Source organism: Oncorhynchus mykiss, chromosome 25, assembly GCF_057628025.1.
Source record: "Oncorhynchus mykiss isolate SJ-2025 chromosome 25, ASM5762802v1, whole genome shotgun sequence".
Classification (NCBI taxonomy): Eukaryota; Metazoa; Chordata; class Actinopteri; order Salmoniformes; family Salmonidae; genus Oncorhynchus; species Oncorhynchus mykiss.
In genome coordinates, this window is record NC_143046.1 from 29819639 (window position 1) to 29833854 (window position 14216).

The following is a 14216-nucleotide window of genomic DNA, read 5'->3' on the forward strand; positions in this document are numbered from 1 at the left end:
GACTCTGACAAACACAACCCAAGAGGTCTGTCTATAAAAATGCAGGCCCCAAAGAAGTCTGGGAGAGAGAAAGTACTGTTACACTTTGATGAGTGCTTTATGGAGAAGAATACCACTTTCATTGTCCATTATGAATTGGAACTTGGGCTTTTTGCTGTATTAGGCTATTCCCAAACCCACAACACATTCAATCCCAAGAGACTGTCAGAAGACCAGAAAAGAGGGTCAAAGGTCATTGATTTCCCAGGCTCTGGAATGCTATGTTTAAGGCCGGGATATAGCGGCTATGTCATGGGGCTTTGACACACCAATTCAGGCTCACCAGGACGTGTGGAGGCTAACACAAAATCATTTGCCTGCCTTGATACTGGAAGGCGGCTGTATCCCTGTCTCCCTGCCTGAGACTGTTCGCTCACTGCCGTTCTGTAATCACATGTGCTAGAACAGGATGTGCTCCAATCATATGAAGAGGTGAAGGATGGCCTTTCACTGAGTGAGCCAATGCACAGAGAATGGATATCATTTCTTTCATGGGGGCTCGATTTAATCCGTAGTGCTGAAGATCCGCGCGATTGAAATGCAATGTTCCCGCATTCTCAGACACCGCATTCACGGTAAATGTTGCATATGTGGGCTCAATCGTGAATTACTTTTACATTTCAGTCACGCAATATCGCAGTTCTTAAACGCTGCGGATTGAATCGAGCCCTTAAGAAACACCAAGAGTCAAAGCTTTTGGGGACATGTGCTAACATGTTGTCCCACTGTTACGCAAGCATAGGGATTAAACTAAGGCTGGAACTTCATTTCATTATTTCCAGGGTTTAAATCCCTTCCTTCAATCCCATATTGTTCTTAAAAAGAGCAGTGGAATTGATCCAAAGCTTAACTCCAAAGACAGTTAATAAAATGCGATGGTCATATGGACAACTATTGACATCTCTACCATATGGGCAACTTTTGACATCTCAACCATATGGGCAACTATTGACATCTCTACCATATGGGCAACTATTGACATCTCTACCATATGGGCAACTATTGACATCTCTACCATATGGGCAACTATTGACATCTCTACCATATGGGCAACTATTGACATCTCTACCATATGGGCAACTATTGACATCTCTACCATATGGGCAACTATTGACATCTCTACCATATGGGCAACTATTGACATCTCTACCATATGGGCAACTATTGACATCTCTACCATATGGGCAACTATTGACATCTCTACCATATGGGCAACTATTGACATCTCTACCATATGGGCAACTATTGACATCTCTACCATATGGGCAACTATTGACATCTCTACCATATGGGCAACTATTGACATCTCTACCATATGGGCAACTATTGACATCTCTACCATATGGGCAACTATTGACATCTCTACCATATGGGCAACTATTGACATCTCTACCATATGGGCAACTATTGACATCTCTAAAACCTAGTGCCGTATGCCTAGTAGATTGTTCACTCGTCCTCTAAGTGCTGGTTAGTGTCTGAGGCTAAACTAAAATTAATTTAATTAAAACCTGAATTAATCTAACCACCTCTGGTGTATAATGGGAGTCAACACAGACCTAGGCGTCTGAAGTGGTAACTTGAGGTGAAAACATCTCAATGAGTGACAGCATGCACAAGTCAACTGCATTAACCTGCAAGTCCAATTTACCCCGGCAAATAATAAAGCAATGCTCAGAACAACAAAAAAAAGGAACAAAATCATTTGAGGACAAAGAAAAAGATCCATGCTCTGGAGCTGGAGAAATGTCACAGAATAACATGTTTGGAATATAGTCTATTATACATGCATTGAAACCAACAATATGTGATGTCAGCAGATTGAAATGTATATCTGTTTCGGTTGAATAGCCCAGTATTTACCAAATAAAGGAGGAAACATGACAACCAGGGAAGGTAGTGGTTATAATTCAAATATAATATTTGCTTTAATCATAATACAATTTGAATATGCAGATAATCAAAACAAATATTCCTTTCAATGGAATCAAAGGCTATTTATTGATAGATTCAAAATAGCCTACTAATATATAGCAGACTAATCCTGAATAAATTATTTTGTAATTGGATATGACTCCACATTGACTGCCTCTTTGTCAGTTTCCAGCTGTTAGATAGATTCTGTTTTGATAGGTTGCCTTGCCATTGATTGCCTCAATTGACAAAATAACAATCAATCAAAACAAAGGGATAAAAGCCTGTGCGTACCATAGGGAGAAATGTCGCACACAACCTCGATGTAGAGCGTGCACAGATTTATCTCCCAGAGGTTTCTCTGGTAACCCTGCCTCCCCTTTGTCTCCATGGCAATGGTTCGCCAGTTTACATCCCGACGAACCGATGCTTTTCTAGAGACATGCAGAGGCCATTTGTCACGCAATAAGTCATTAGCGCACGAGCTTCCAAAACAAATGGTCTGCTCACGTCATCACTTGGCATGGAACACCCCTGTGTATGATTAGGATGTGATGTTGAGAGCTTGGCAAATGCAAACCCGCGTAAAAGGTGCAAGAAAGAACAACAGGGGGACATTTCAACTGGATGCCAGTGACATTGTTGTTCACTGCCATCACGTTAAAGCGACAGCACGACCATTCTTCATGTATGTTGACCAATGCTTATTGTAATGCACTACACTGTTTAATTTTTGTTGTGGTTTTTGGTTTTATATGAATGTATTATTATTTGCAGAAACGGTTTAAATAATGAAACCAATAAATAGTATACAGTATGTGCGTAATAATTAGGTTATAACATGTGCTAATTGTAGATGGCTACAGGTCGGGTCTAAAACGAGACCAGCTAGACACATCTATGGTGTTATGACGCGCCATTCAGTAGCTGGCCTAACTATTGTTTTCCGAAATCTCAAAGGGCGAGCAGAGGATGTGTGGGAGATGAATGAGCGCACGGTCGCTTTAAACCAGTGATTTAGGGGCAGCAATCTGTGCATTGCAAGGCTCGATTCTTACCCTTGGAAGCATCCTTATCTTCTTTTGGCTTCGCCACTTTTCCGCTCATAGATCCCAGTTTGGACGTGTAATTCCCGATTTAGACAAGAATGGAAATACTTTCAATCGCTCGCAGAACGTTTCTTCAATTAAATCCTTTCCAAAGGTACCAGGTGCTGAGATAAGGGTTCTGTTAGACAATTAGAAAACAGGGCAATTAGTCTTTTTAAGATTCCATTTTGATGAAACATGTTTTATCAAGAGAGGACTACAAACAAAGCAAACCTGTGATGCTATTATGATTCCATGTTTGGCGCAGGCTATCAATGGATGTATCCAGTTATTGATACATTCTAATCACACAGCCTACACAATTGAGTTCACAAAAGCGCATCTGGAAAATTGGAAAAGAAACGCCGTTGTATCCCTGGACCATTACCATCGTAAAAGCGTTTCAATCATTTGAATACTATCTTTTCTTACCTTATCTCCTCCACGTTTTCTGCTACATCAATGCACATTGATAAAGAAAAACGCTTCCAACCGGAATACCGCTATGCTGCATGCGAAAATAACCACCTCGTCGGCTGTGACAAAGGAACTGACCAAAAAACTACGAAAATAAATGCAAGGCTTCAAAGCGCGTGTCAATCGACGTCAGAGACAAACGGAAAGGGCATCAAATTAAGATTACCTCTAATGAGCAATCGTCTACACATCGAGTATCCGCAAATTCCATCCACTACAACCGACGAAATCTGGCTTTCTAGAAGCCTGTAGTGACTATTCTATTCAACACGAGCTCTTCTAAGGCATCTAACACGCGGGCAAATAGCACACAGATCAACAGGATCCACAAAGTGAGCGCTGTATTCCATCCCTAACACACATGCACCATCGATTATGTTAAGTTTAGCTCTGTGCGTTTTATAAAAACAATGAATTTAGGGCATGGAAATCAATTGTTTAAAGTCCGCTTTCGATCCACGGTTGCACTAAACGCGCGCGTTGGAGTAGCGGTGTTGATCAGCCCGAGGCGTCAAGTAGCCTACTGTAGAATCAAGAAGAGCGGCCGGGCAGCAGATTAAGCAGCATTGACAATAACCATCTATTCAATTGTTTGCTTGTTGTATGCTAGTGTTTACTTATAAAACAGTCTGAAGGAAACCAGTAGCCAAAATAAGCGCGTTGTTTTTTAGCCTACGCATAGCCTAACCAACTTTCACGATTTAAATACATTACATGATATTATGGTTAGCCACATGCTATTGGAATCATGTATAACATTAGAAACAATTCAGCGACTAAGAAAGTAAATAAGCGTTGGCGAAACATTGTGCTATTTAGGCTAGAACTTTACGCACAAGTGCCAATTACCGAAACAACAGCCCGCAACAGACGCTCTTCATGTAAAATATCGTTGACATACATTGTCACAGACCAGCCAATTAAGCTGATAACTTACAGTATTAGATGTCTAGTCAAAAGTAGTCCAAGCAAGCATATTGCCCATAAGTAGGAGTCCACGGAAAGTGGAGCAAGTCTCAAGCCACTAAAATAAATAACTCACCTTGATACGCGAGATGGCGAAGCAGAAACTGTTGAATCGACAACGAATGTCAGAGCACTTGCCCACACAATATGTCTGAAGTGAATGCGTAAATGAAGTGAATGCGTAAACATTCACCCAAAGTTACAGATGTTAACGGATAAATAAATAGGAACGGCTGCATGCAAGATATTGCTTCAATAGGTTATTCCATTTCAAAATTGGTGCCTTTAAAAACCTTTACGTTTTGCTGCGCTGACAGAAACACAGGGGAAGGCAAACATTAGCCAATAGGCCTAGTGTACATGACGATATCTGAGAGAAATAGTTTTAGGAGAGATGCCAATGCACGCATAATTATAATTGGTTGCACCTTGATTCGCATAAACATGCTTGAGTCCTGTGAAGTTCTAATTACCTTTAGTTGTCTCGTTGGTCGTTGATTAATTTGATCAATCATATAGCAGCAGGTGCAACGAAAAAAAATGTACAATCATAATCAATAAAAAAAAATTGACAAATAAGCCTACACAAACAACTTCCGGAAGCACATATTTTACGCAACTCAAAAGTGAATGGACACTCGTTGGTACAAAGACCCCAGGCAACGGAACGATCTAGGCTGAAAGCCCTCACTACGAATGTATACATCCACAATATATATATTCGCAAGACAGTGGACTAACTAACGGAATTATGAAAATACATGTTTGTTATGGCTGGTGTATGTACACAGTCGTCAACCCTCACATTCCTGTCACTGGGCCAATTACGCAGCGCAAAAACTTCAGCCAAAAACTTCAACACAAAGCCAAAAGCCATGGTATGTGGCTGTCTACAATTTGAAATGTTTGATTTCATAACAAAGATTACATGCACTGATACTGTATAAATTGAGTTTATTAGACTATGTTGCTTTTTTTTAATGTTTAAGATTTGCAAAAAACGCAACACCTCATTTATGATAATCTCATTGGGGTTTATAAAACATTTTGTAAAAAGGTAGCCTTACTACCTATAGCTGTAATCACGATACAGTATACCTGCCAAAATATTTAGGCTGTAATTAGGCCTACGTAATTTAAAAGTGACATTTTGTTATAAAGTGGGAGAGTTTTGTCTTGAATTAGATGAGAACAGTCATCATGCAGAAACTGCGCCCTTACCTTAAACTGAGAGTGAATTGTAGCCTTTGCGGTGGAAGATGAGAAAATCAACATAGAAACAGTTACGGTCAGCGTTCACACCTAATTTAACACGTGTAAAATGTGCATTCAGTCCTCCTAGACATACGACCAATGTGTGTTCATCAAATCGAAAGCTCCAGACGCAAAATCCCGAACTGTTCGATAAACAAACCGAGCAACATTGGCTCGTAACACTAACTTGTCCCGCTCTAACGTAGAACTACGAAGTACGGTCCTAGGTCGACCCCTGCATGCGTTGTGTCACATCACCTGGCCTGGCAGAAAAAAAGGCTGCGGTTGACGGTTACAGGGTCTATACAGTTTTTTTAAAGTGTGTGGAAACTGGAGACCTTTTCAGCTTTCTTTTCTCATCCTCAAGTCTGTCAAGTTATTTAAAGTACTACCAACTGTAGATGCCGATGTCGACCTGAGCTTCCCTTCTGCCTCTAGGAGGGAGGAATAGCACTAACTGGCCAATATAGACCCTGCGAAATTTCAATAATGGAATATATGTATTTTCCCACACATCATTCTTTCATCATTACATTGTTTTTAGTTGACATTTAAATAACTCAAATAACTCAAATAAAAAACATTAAAGCTGAAAATCAGACAAAATCTAGACAAAAGGCAAATAAGATCAGAAAATACTGTGTGGAAATGGCTTTTAAAAAAACATTATTTTAGCCAGCTCTTGTTGTTTATAGACATGGCCTTCTGTTTGAGGATGGTTTGTGATTGGGTTTAGGCCATTTTTCTCTATCCTTTTACTTCTTGCAAAACCCCAGCCAAGATATTACTTGCTGCCATAGGTGTTGTTTTTTTGTCACAGGCCTCTCCCCATCAGGAAGCTGAAAAGCAGGCCACCAGCTCAGTTGCATGACGCACAGCACAGGTTGTGATGAGGTTAAGTCCACTGAGTAACTGCTCTCTGCTCCCTGACTCAAAGGCCATGAGAAGTTCCATACAGTATCACACCTGTCAGATGAAGTAATACTAATAGTTTTGTTGGAGAGGAAGTGCAGTGTACACTTGTTTAGCTCTGTCTTGATACCCAATATCAATGTTTGTTTGTGATACATGAGCCTTCCCCTGTGTGTCACAATTCCCCAAATGAATCCTCAGCATGCTGGGTCACGGTTTCCAGAAACTAACCTAATTCACATTGATCCATAATAGGACTCTCTTCAGGGGAGACAAGGGAAAAGCCTAACATCCCAGGCCAACAGTGTGGACCAGATGAGCATAGTGGGAGTGTTATTAGCCTAGTACTTGAAGGTAGCAGTGGTGATGAGATTCCTGTTGTCCTGCCCGTCAGAATATGGCCCCTCGGAGGTTTGATACACCTGGTTCCTTATTAGTATTCACTGAAGCAGAGAGAGAGGTCATACCTAGGGTGATTATTCACCCATCCTGACTGTCTGAGCAGAGACACAGAGATGTGGAGACTCGGGAACAACAGGATCTGCCCACACTCCGTTAGCCAGGGTAAGAGAGGTTACCGTGGTCCTGAATAATGCCATGAGGTCAATGACTGGATGTGTCAATACAGGAAACAATTGAAGAATGAGAGAGAACATATAATAATGTGTCTGCAGGTTAGTGAAATCCCTCAAGTGCGTCTTTGGCTCTGCAGGTTCCTACTGTATCACTTCTTCCTCAAGTCCAAACATAGGCTTTCACACATTCCCTACCCACAGGACTAGCACACAGCTGCTCCCATTTAACCAACAAAGACAGAGATCCCAGAACTCAGGTGCATGAGAATACTGTGATGCTGATGATATAACCCAGAGCCGTGTTCGAGGGACTGTGGATGATGTTCTGTATTATGTTATCCAGACAGCCACTAACTTCTATGTCTAGGATTTAGGCCTATTTTTGGTTGGATTCTGGCCAGCCACCACCAAAAAGGTTATTTCTAATAACCCAAATACAGATGGTGAACTGAGAGGGGAGGGGGGGGGGGGGGGGGGGTGTAAGTGGAACGATTTAATGTCAGTGGTAAACGTTTTAAAGTCAATTATACATCATTTATAACATACTTCTGTCTATTCACGCTACTCTGCTACACTATCCCATCTGTAAAACCAGTTAATGACCCCGGAGAAACTATAGTGAGCCTTTTAGTAGGAGTCAATAAGTAGTTGGTGACATGGAGTGCTTACTCAGCAGCCTACAGCCTTTGTTCCTGTGCTTGTAAATGTCACTGGGTGGTGTTCGTGCTGTGTCCACGAGCTGTGCTGCCTGGCTGCACGCCCTCTGACCTTTCAGAGCGACGCCTCTCTCCTTCTCCTCTCTCTGTCCCTGTGTAGAGGGGAGACTCCGTCAGAACCATTAAACACTACATTATATACAGTCGCTCATGTGTTCACTCATGTCACTGTCACGTGTCCCTTCCAAGCCATAGTGTTTGTTCACCGATACTCAAGCGTCATGCTAGGTTTTTGTTCCATCGTGTCAGCTTGTGTCAGGAAAATGCACTGTCAACCCTGAGCCAAAACACCCACCCCTACACACACAGCCCTTGTCGTCTGTCACTAACCCGTCCTACACGGGGACCTTCCGGTTAGAGCCCAATTGGAGTGAGTGAAGATTACAGTATAACACTGTTATTAGATTGGTCAGTTTATTAAGGTGTGTCGAGGAGTGAATGCCCTTGGAGCGCCGCCTCTCCTTGCTGAAGGGATGGGCAGATGGTGTTCCAGAGAGCGACAGTTATTCATGTGTTGATGTAAAGCCCTTCCCTGACCTCCACCCACTAACCATCATAGTATTCCATGACATGTCAGTTCAGGGATTCACAAGTTCAAGTGAAAGCGCCGCCGCCGTTAACATCTTAAAGTGTCATGGTCTTATCTGGTTTCCATGAAGAAATAAAAAGCATTCCAACTCCTAGTGTGCGTGTGTGTTCCTATTGCCCTTGGAGCGGTCAGTGTTAACCCCCTCCACCTCACAGTGCTTATACACCACAGCAGTCAATTCAACATCTATTTCCCATCCCCAGGACAACAGCTCATCTGCATACAAAGCACAGATATACAGTACATCTGATGGACAGAATAACATGGAGCAAAGCTTGACTGAGGGCAGCCAGGGAGAGGGTCTGAGGAGAGGGAGAGAAGGGTCTGAGGAGAGGGAGAGAAGGGTCTGAGGAGAGGGAGAGAAGGGGCTGAGGAAAGGGAGAGAAGGGGCTGAGGAGAGGGAGAGAAGGGGCTGAGGAGGGCAGAGGAGAGGGAGTGGGTTGATTTGATACTTCTACGCACTGAAACTCACTCATGGTGATGTTGGGGGAGACAATATTAGAGCTGTCAGGGATCCTTCTTAAAATATATTTCTGGAACAGTCAGGGAGAGAAGAGAAGAGAGAGAGAGGAGGGAGAGAGCGGAGGGAGAGAGAGGAGATGGAGGGAGATTTATGCCCCGGCGTTGCACTGCACTGGGGTTTTTCGTCAGATGCCTTTGTTTGTCGCTGTTGATTTGAGCTGTGCTCTGGGGAAGGCTGATAAGAAAAGTACAACCGCGCTTCTATTACGCTGACACTGATGATGTCAACACATGTCTAGGACTGTGTTTAATCTGTGCATAGACTTTGGGTGGGCTTTTGTTCCAGAGCAAACTGTGTACTACAGTATACTGTGTTATGTTGTACTGTAAGGTAGGCTAGAGCTAGGTTAAGGCACAAGTAAAATACTTTTTTTTTTGCAGCCGTTGCAATAAAGTTCATGGAGTATTTCCTTGTGGCCAGAAGACATAGGCTCAATCAGTGTACTGTGCTCTAGAAATGGAGCTCAGATAATCTTCTGGAATGTACCGCTCTACTTTCAGAACACCCCATACATGTAACGTTATTCCACCTGTTAGTATATATCTGACCCCATGCAGCGCATCACATGAGCAGGGCAACTGACCCCCCTCCTATAGGTCACCGCCGGGTCACCAGTTGTTTCTGCCACTAGAGCTTGGGGTCAAAGTGCGTGAAATGACACTGCATTTCTGTCACATCACCACCATCACATCAAATGACTCCACAGCCGCTCCGGATTAAATTTTCAAGCCTCCTGTGTCAGGGAACTAGATATTCTGGCCCCAGGGAATGGGATCTATAGGCATTTGGTGTACAGAAATCACAGAGGATGACAGGCTCCCATTTACCTCTGGTGATGAAGTCTTCGTCAGGCCTGGCTGTCCACACTGAAGTGAGTTATGACCCCTTCAGACCTTCTTTAACTGGTTTACTAGAGGATTTGGGCCTGTCTTGTGGAGGACTATCCTTAGAGCGTCTCTACCTCTCAATGTGACCTTTTATACTGTGTCTAACAAGCCAAATTGTTACACATAAGTAAACATTTTAACGATATCCGATTGTTACCAATCCATTTGATTGGTTTTGTGCTTTGTTGATGACGTTGTGGCTAACCCAATAGACAGACTAATAGTATGGTTTAAAATGATACAAACATGGCAATTTTATACATCTGATTCAAACATCAAATTGTTTTAAGATGAAATTGTCTTGAACCCAAATTTGGGAACCTAGGATTTCGTCTCCAGGGAAAGAAGGCACTCAGTGACTCAGATCCACTCTACCTCATTTCTCTCCTCTCTCTCGCTTTACCTCCCTCCATCGCTCTGTCTTTGAGCTCCTAATAGCTATTTTATTACCTCACCCAAAGGGCCCTTTCACTACCTCACCTACACAGAGTTACCTAAGTACAGTGCATTCGGAAAGTATTCAGTCCCATTGACTTGTCACACAGCCTTATTCAAAAATTGATTTAAATCCCCCCCCCCCCCCTTCAACCTACTCACAATACCCCATAATAACAAAAGCAAAAACATCATCACATTTACATAACTTTTTTGAAGCACCTTTGGCAATGATTAGAGCCTTGAGTCTTCTTGGGTATGACGCTACAATCTTGGCACACCTGTATTAGGGGAGTTTCTCCCATTCTGTCAAGCTCTGTCAGGTTGGATCGGGAGTATCGCTGCACAGCTATTTTCAGCTCTCTCCATAGATGTTTGATCTGTTCAAGTTCAGGCTCTGGCTCGGCCACTCAAGGACATTCAGAGACTTGTCCCGAAGCCACACCTGCATTGTCTTGGCTGTGTGATTAGGGTCGTTGTCCTGTTAGAAGGTGAACTTTTGCCCCAGCGCTCTGGAGCAGGTTTTCATCTAGGATCTATTCACGTTTCTCAGTTCCTCTTTCATTCGATCCTGACTAGTCTCCCAGTCCCTCCTGCTGAAAAACATCCCCACAGCATGATGTTTCCACCATCATGCTTCACCGTAGGGATGGTGCTAGGTTTCTTTCAGATGTGACGTTTGGCATTCAGGCCAAAGAGTTCAATCTTGGTTTCATCAGACCAGAGAATATTGTTTCTAATGGTCTGAGAGTCCTTTAGGCTCCTTTTTGCAAACTCCAAGCAGGCCTTTTATTGAGGAGTGGCCACTCTACCATAAAGGCCTGATTGGTGGAGTGCTGCAGAGATGCTTGTCCTTCTGAAAGGTTCTCCCATCTCCACAGAGGAACTCTGGAGCACTGTCAGAGTGACCATGGGGTTCCTGGTCACCTTCCTGACCAAGGCCATTCTCCTCCGATTGCTCAGTTCGGCCAGCTCTAGGAAGAGACTTGGTGGTTCCAAACTTCTTCCATTTAAATTTTTTGGTACCCTTCCCCAGATCTGTGCCTAAACACAATCCTGTCTCTGAGCTCTATGGACAATTCCTTCAACCTCATGGCTTGGTTTTTGCTCTGACATGCACTGACAACTGTAGGACCTTATATAGACAGATGTGTGCCTTTCCAAATCATGTCCAATCAATTGAATATACCTCAAATGGACTCCAATCAAGTGGTAGAAACATCTCAAGGATGATCAATAGAAACAGGATGCACCGGAGCTCAATTTCCCATCTCAGAGCAAAGGGTCTAAATACTTATGTAAATAAGGTATTTCTGTTTCTTATTTTTAATACATTTACTTTGTCATTATGGGGTATTGTGTGTATATTGATGTTTTTTTCAGATATCATTTTTAGAATAAGGCTGGGAACGTAACAAAATGTGGGAAAAGGGAAGGGGTCTGAAAACTTTCTGAATGCATTCCTCAACCATGTCCATGCTATCTGTCCTCTCTATGCAAGTCCCCTCTATTTCTCCCTCATCTTCCATCCCTGCCTCTTGCAGCTTTTAACCGACACATGTTTGACATTCAGTGGGCAAACATCGGGCTTTTCAGCTAGTTCTGTCCAGGAGCGCTAAGAGCTCCAGTTTTAGTTAACGGTGGCTGAACATCCCTGCCCGAGAGCTTCTGTCAGTCCATCCACATCACGAGTCAGCGCATGGGAAGGAGAGGGCGGGGAGAGTTCTGATATTTCGTCTCTCTTGTTTCTTCTTATCTATTTCTCTTGGGATTGTTTGTGTATTAGTATTATTATTAGATATTAGTTGTGTACTGTTAGACACTTACTGCACTGCTGGGGCTAGAAACAAGCATTTCACTGCACCTGCTTTAACATCTGCTAATCTGTTGTCTATGAATAAACTTTGAATGGATTGAGATTTTGGGGGTATGGACAGGAATGGGGTTTTGAGCACTTCATTGTAGGCTGTAATTGTTTAATTCCTGTTTTAACAGTAGGCCTAAAATCTGACTGAGGAGATCTTTACCATACAATTCCCACACTGCTCTTATGAAATAGAGGTATTATTATTTTTCATTGTGCCCCCTCCTGACCATACCAATAGCTTTCTTAATGGAGGATCTCAGCATTAATGAGGACATTTTCACATTTTAGTCATTTAGCAGACGCTCTTATCCAGGGCGACTTCCATTGGAGCATTCATCTTCAGATAGCGTGGTGAGACAGCACCACATCACAATCGTAGCAGGTACGTTTTCTCTCGACCAAGTACTTGTCAGCAAAGTCACTGCTAGTTGGAAAAGACAAGTGCATTTTATTTTTCTTAACGGAGGAACTCAGCATTAATGAAGACTGTAACGTATCCGCATACAGAGAGCCTCTGTGCTGGCAGAACTTCCCTCAGAAAACATTTCAACAGGGACTATTCAAGTCAAATGGATTGTGATCACTGTTGTGAGCCAGTTAGAGCGAGTGTTCCTTTTTTCTGTCTTTGGCAAAATATCAAGCAGCTTGTTTAAATGTCAGAGTGTTGGGTTTGGCAGAGACAGGGGTAGGGGGGTGGAGAGAGGGGATGTGGGTGTGAAACATTACCCTTTCAGTCTCAAGAATGACTGTGGCTAATTAACAGAGCTATTCTTTCTCAAATATCACATTCATGTCAATGACCTTATCCAGGGGGCTGGGGTAGAGGGAGGGGACTGAGATTTGAAGGTTGTACAGGCATATAGTGTGTCCTTGCAAAGATGGTTACTTACTGGTCTATGCTGAACAGTACGTTCTAAACCCAAGAATCATATACAACCACAGCACTGGTGAATCAGTCATGTATGGTAGCAAGTGGGCAGTACAAAACTGTTACAGTCCAAAACTGTGCAAGTACGTGGTTTTCAATACTTTTGGGGTGACAGAACCCTAAATCGCTCCACTGAAAGGCATCTGTTACTTCCCTTGTCGTTGAAGGGAGGAAAAAACTACTTTGTGGAAGATCGAAGACTTTTCACTCTCAAGACCTGAGAAACTAAATGAAGGTTGTTCTCACAGTACTTGCTATTCAGGCTGAGTGATGTAGACTTCTCCCTCCACACCCGCTCGGCTCTGATGTTCATTTCATCCAGCTCTGTGAGGACTGCAGTCGCCCTTTGACTGACCTTGCAGTGGGTTTCCTCATTTGCCTCTACCTGAGGAGTGAGAGTGTGTCGTACTGTCGTCTCGCTCCAAACCCCCAAACACAGCTCCAGTGAGAAATGCACTACAGAAGCTATCGCCACCAAGCAGTACAGCAGAGCAGAGTACTATCCCTACTCTCCCCCACTCAGAGAGCTGCCTTAATACACACTGACAGGCATTACCTCATCATCTCGACTGTCCTCCTGGGCTGCTTATGTAAGGCCTGTCTGACTGGCTGACGAGGGAGGATGGTGATCAGCAGTGGAAACTAACCTAAAAAGGCTGTGTCCTTGGGATTGACTATATTTCAAGAGCCCCAGGCAGAGTAATGTTAGGCAGGCATTATGATCCAGAGTTGTCCCTAAAGTTCATCCTGGCTATTTCCCTCATGGGAATCTCGGTCCTATGCAATTCCCAATGGCAACCAGAAGCCCATTAATTGTCATTCAATGCCACCCTTGTCCAATGTCAATACAGTCCTCTTGCCCTTAAGTCCAGAACTTTGGCACCAAGGCAAAGCTCGGATTCCTTCTACACCAGTCAGATGAGGACAGAGAAGTAATGTGTAGATATCATATATAAGGCTATGCTATCAATGGGATTGTAGATGGAGGCATTACCTCAGAGATGCATATCCCCGCTCAAATTATTACTCCAATACAGAGAGAGGAG

The 14216-nt window shown here is 43.1% G+C and overlaps 1 protein-coding gene across 5 annotated transcripts in view; it reads right to left on the reverse strand.

Annotated features, from left to right (window-relative positions):
- fgf13a (fibroblast growth factor 13a) overlaps nucleotides 1-5955 on the reverse strand; it is a 218285-nt gene extending 212330 nt beyond the window's left edge. Inside the window, exons 1-2 of one of the 5 annotated variants that reach the window (XM_021583849.3) lie at nucleotides 5706-5955; nucleotides 3012-3180 (exon numbers count right to left, since the gene is read on the reverse strand). In XM_021583849.3, coding sequence (XP_021439524.1) covers nucleotides 3012-3060 — 49 coding nt within the window. In that variant the 5' untranslated portion in view covers nucleotides 3061-3180; nucleotides 5706-5955. Of the gene's footprint in view, nucleotides 1-3011; nucleotides 3181-3473; nucleotides 4388-4560; nucleotides 4843-5705 lie in introns of those variants that run through there. The other 4 variants (XM_021583850.3, XM_090219623.1, XM_021583853.3 and 1 more) reach the window with 4 other exon arrangements.
- Between the last annotated feature and the right edge of the window lie 8261 nt (nucleotides 5956-14216).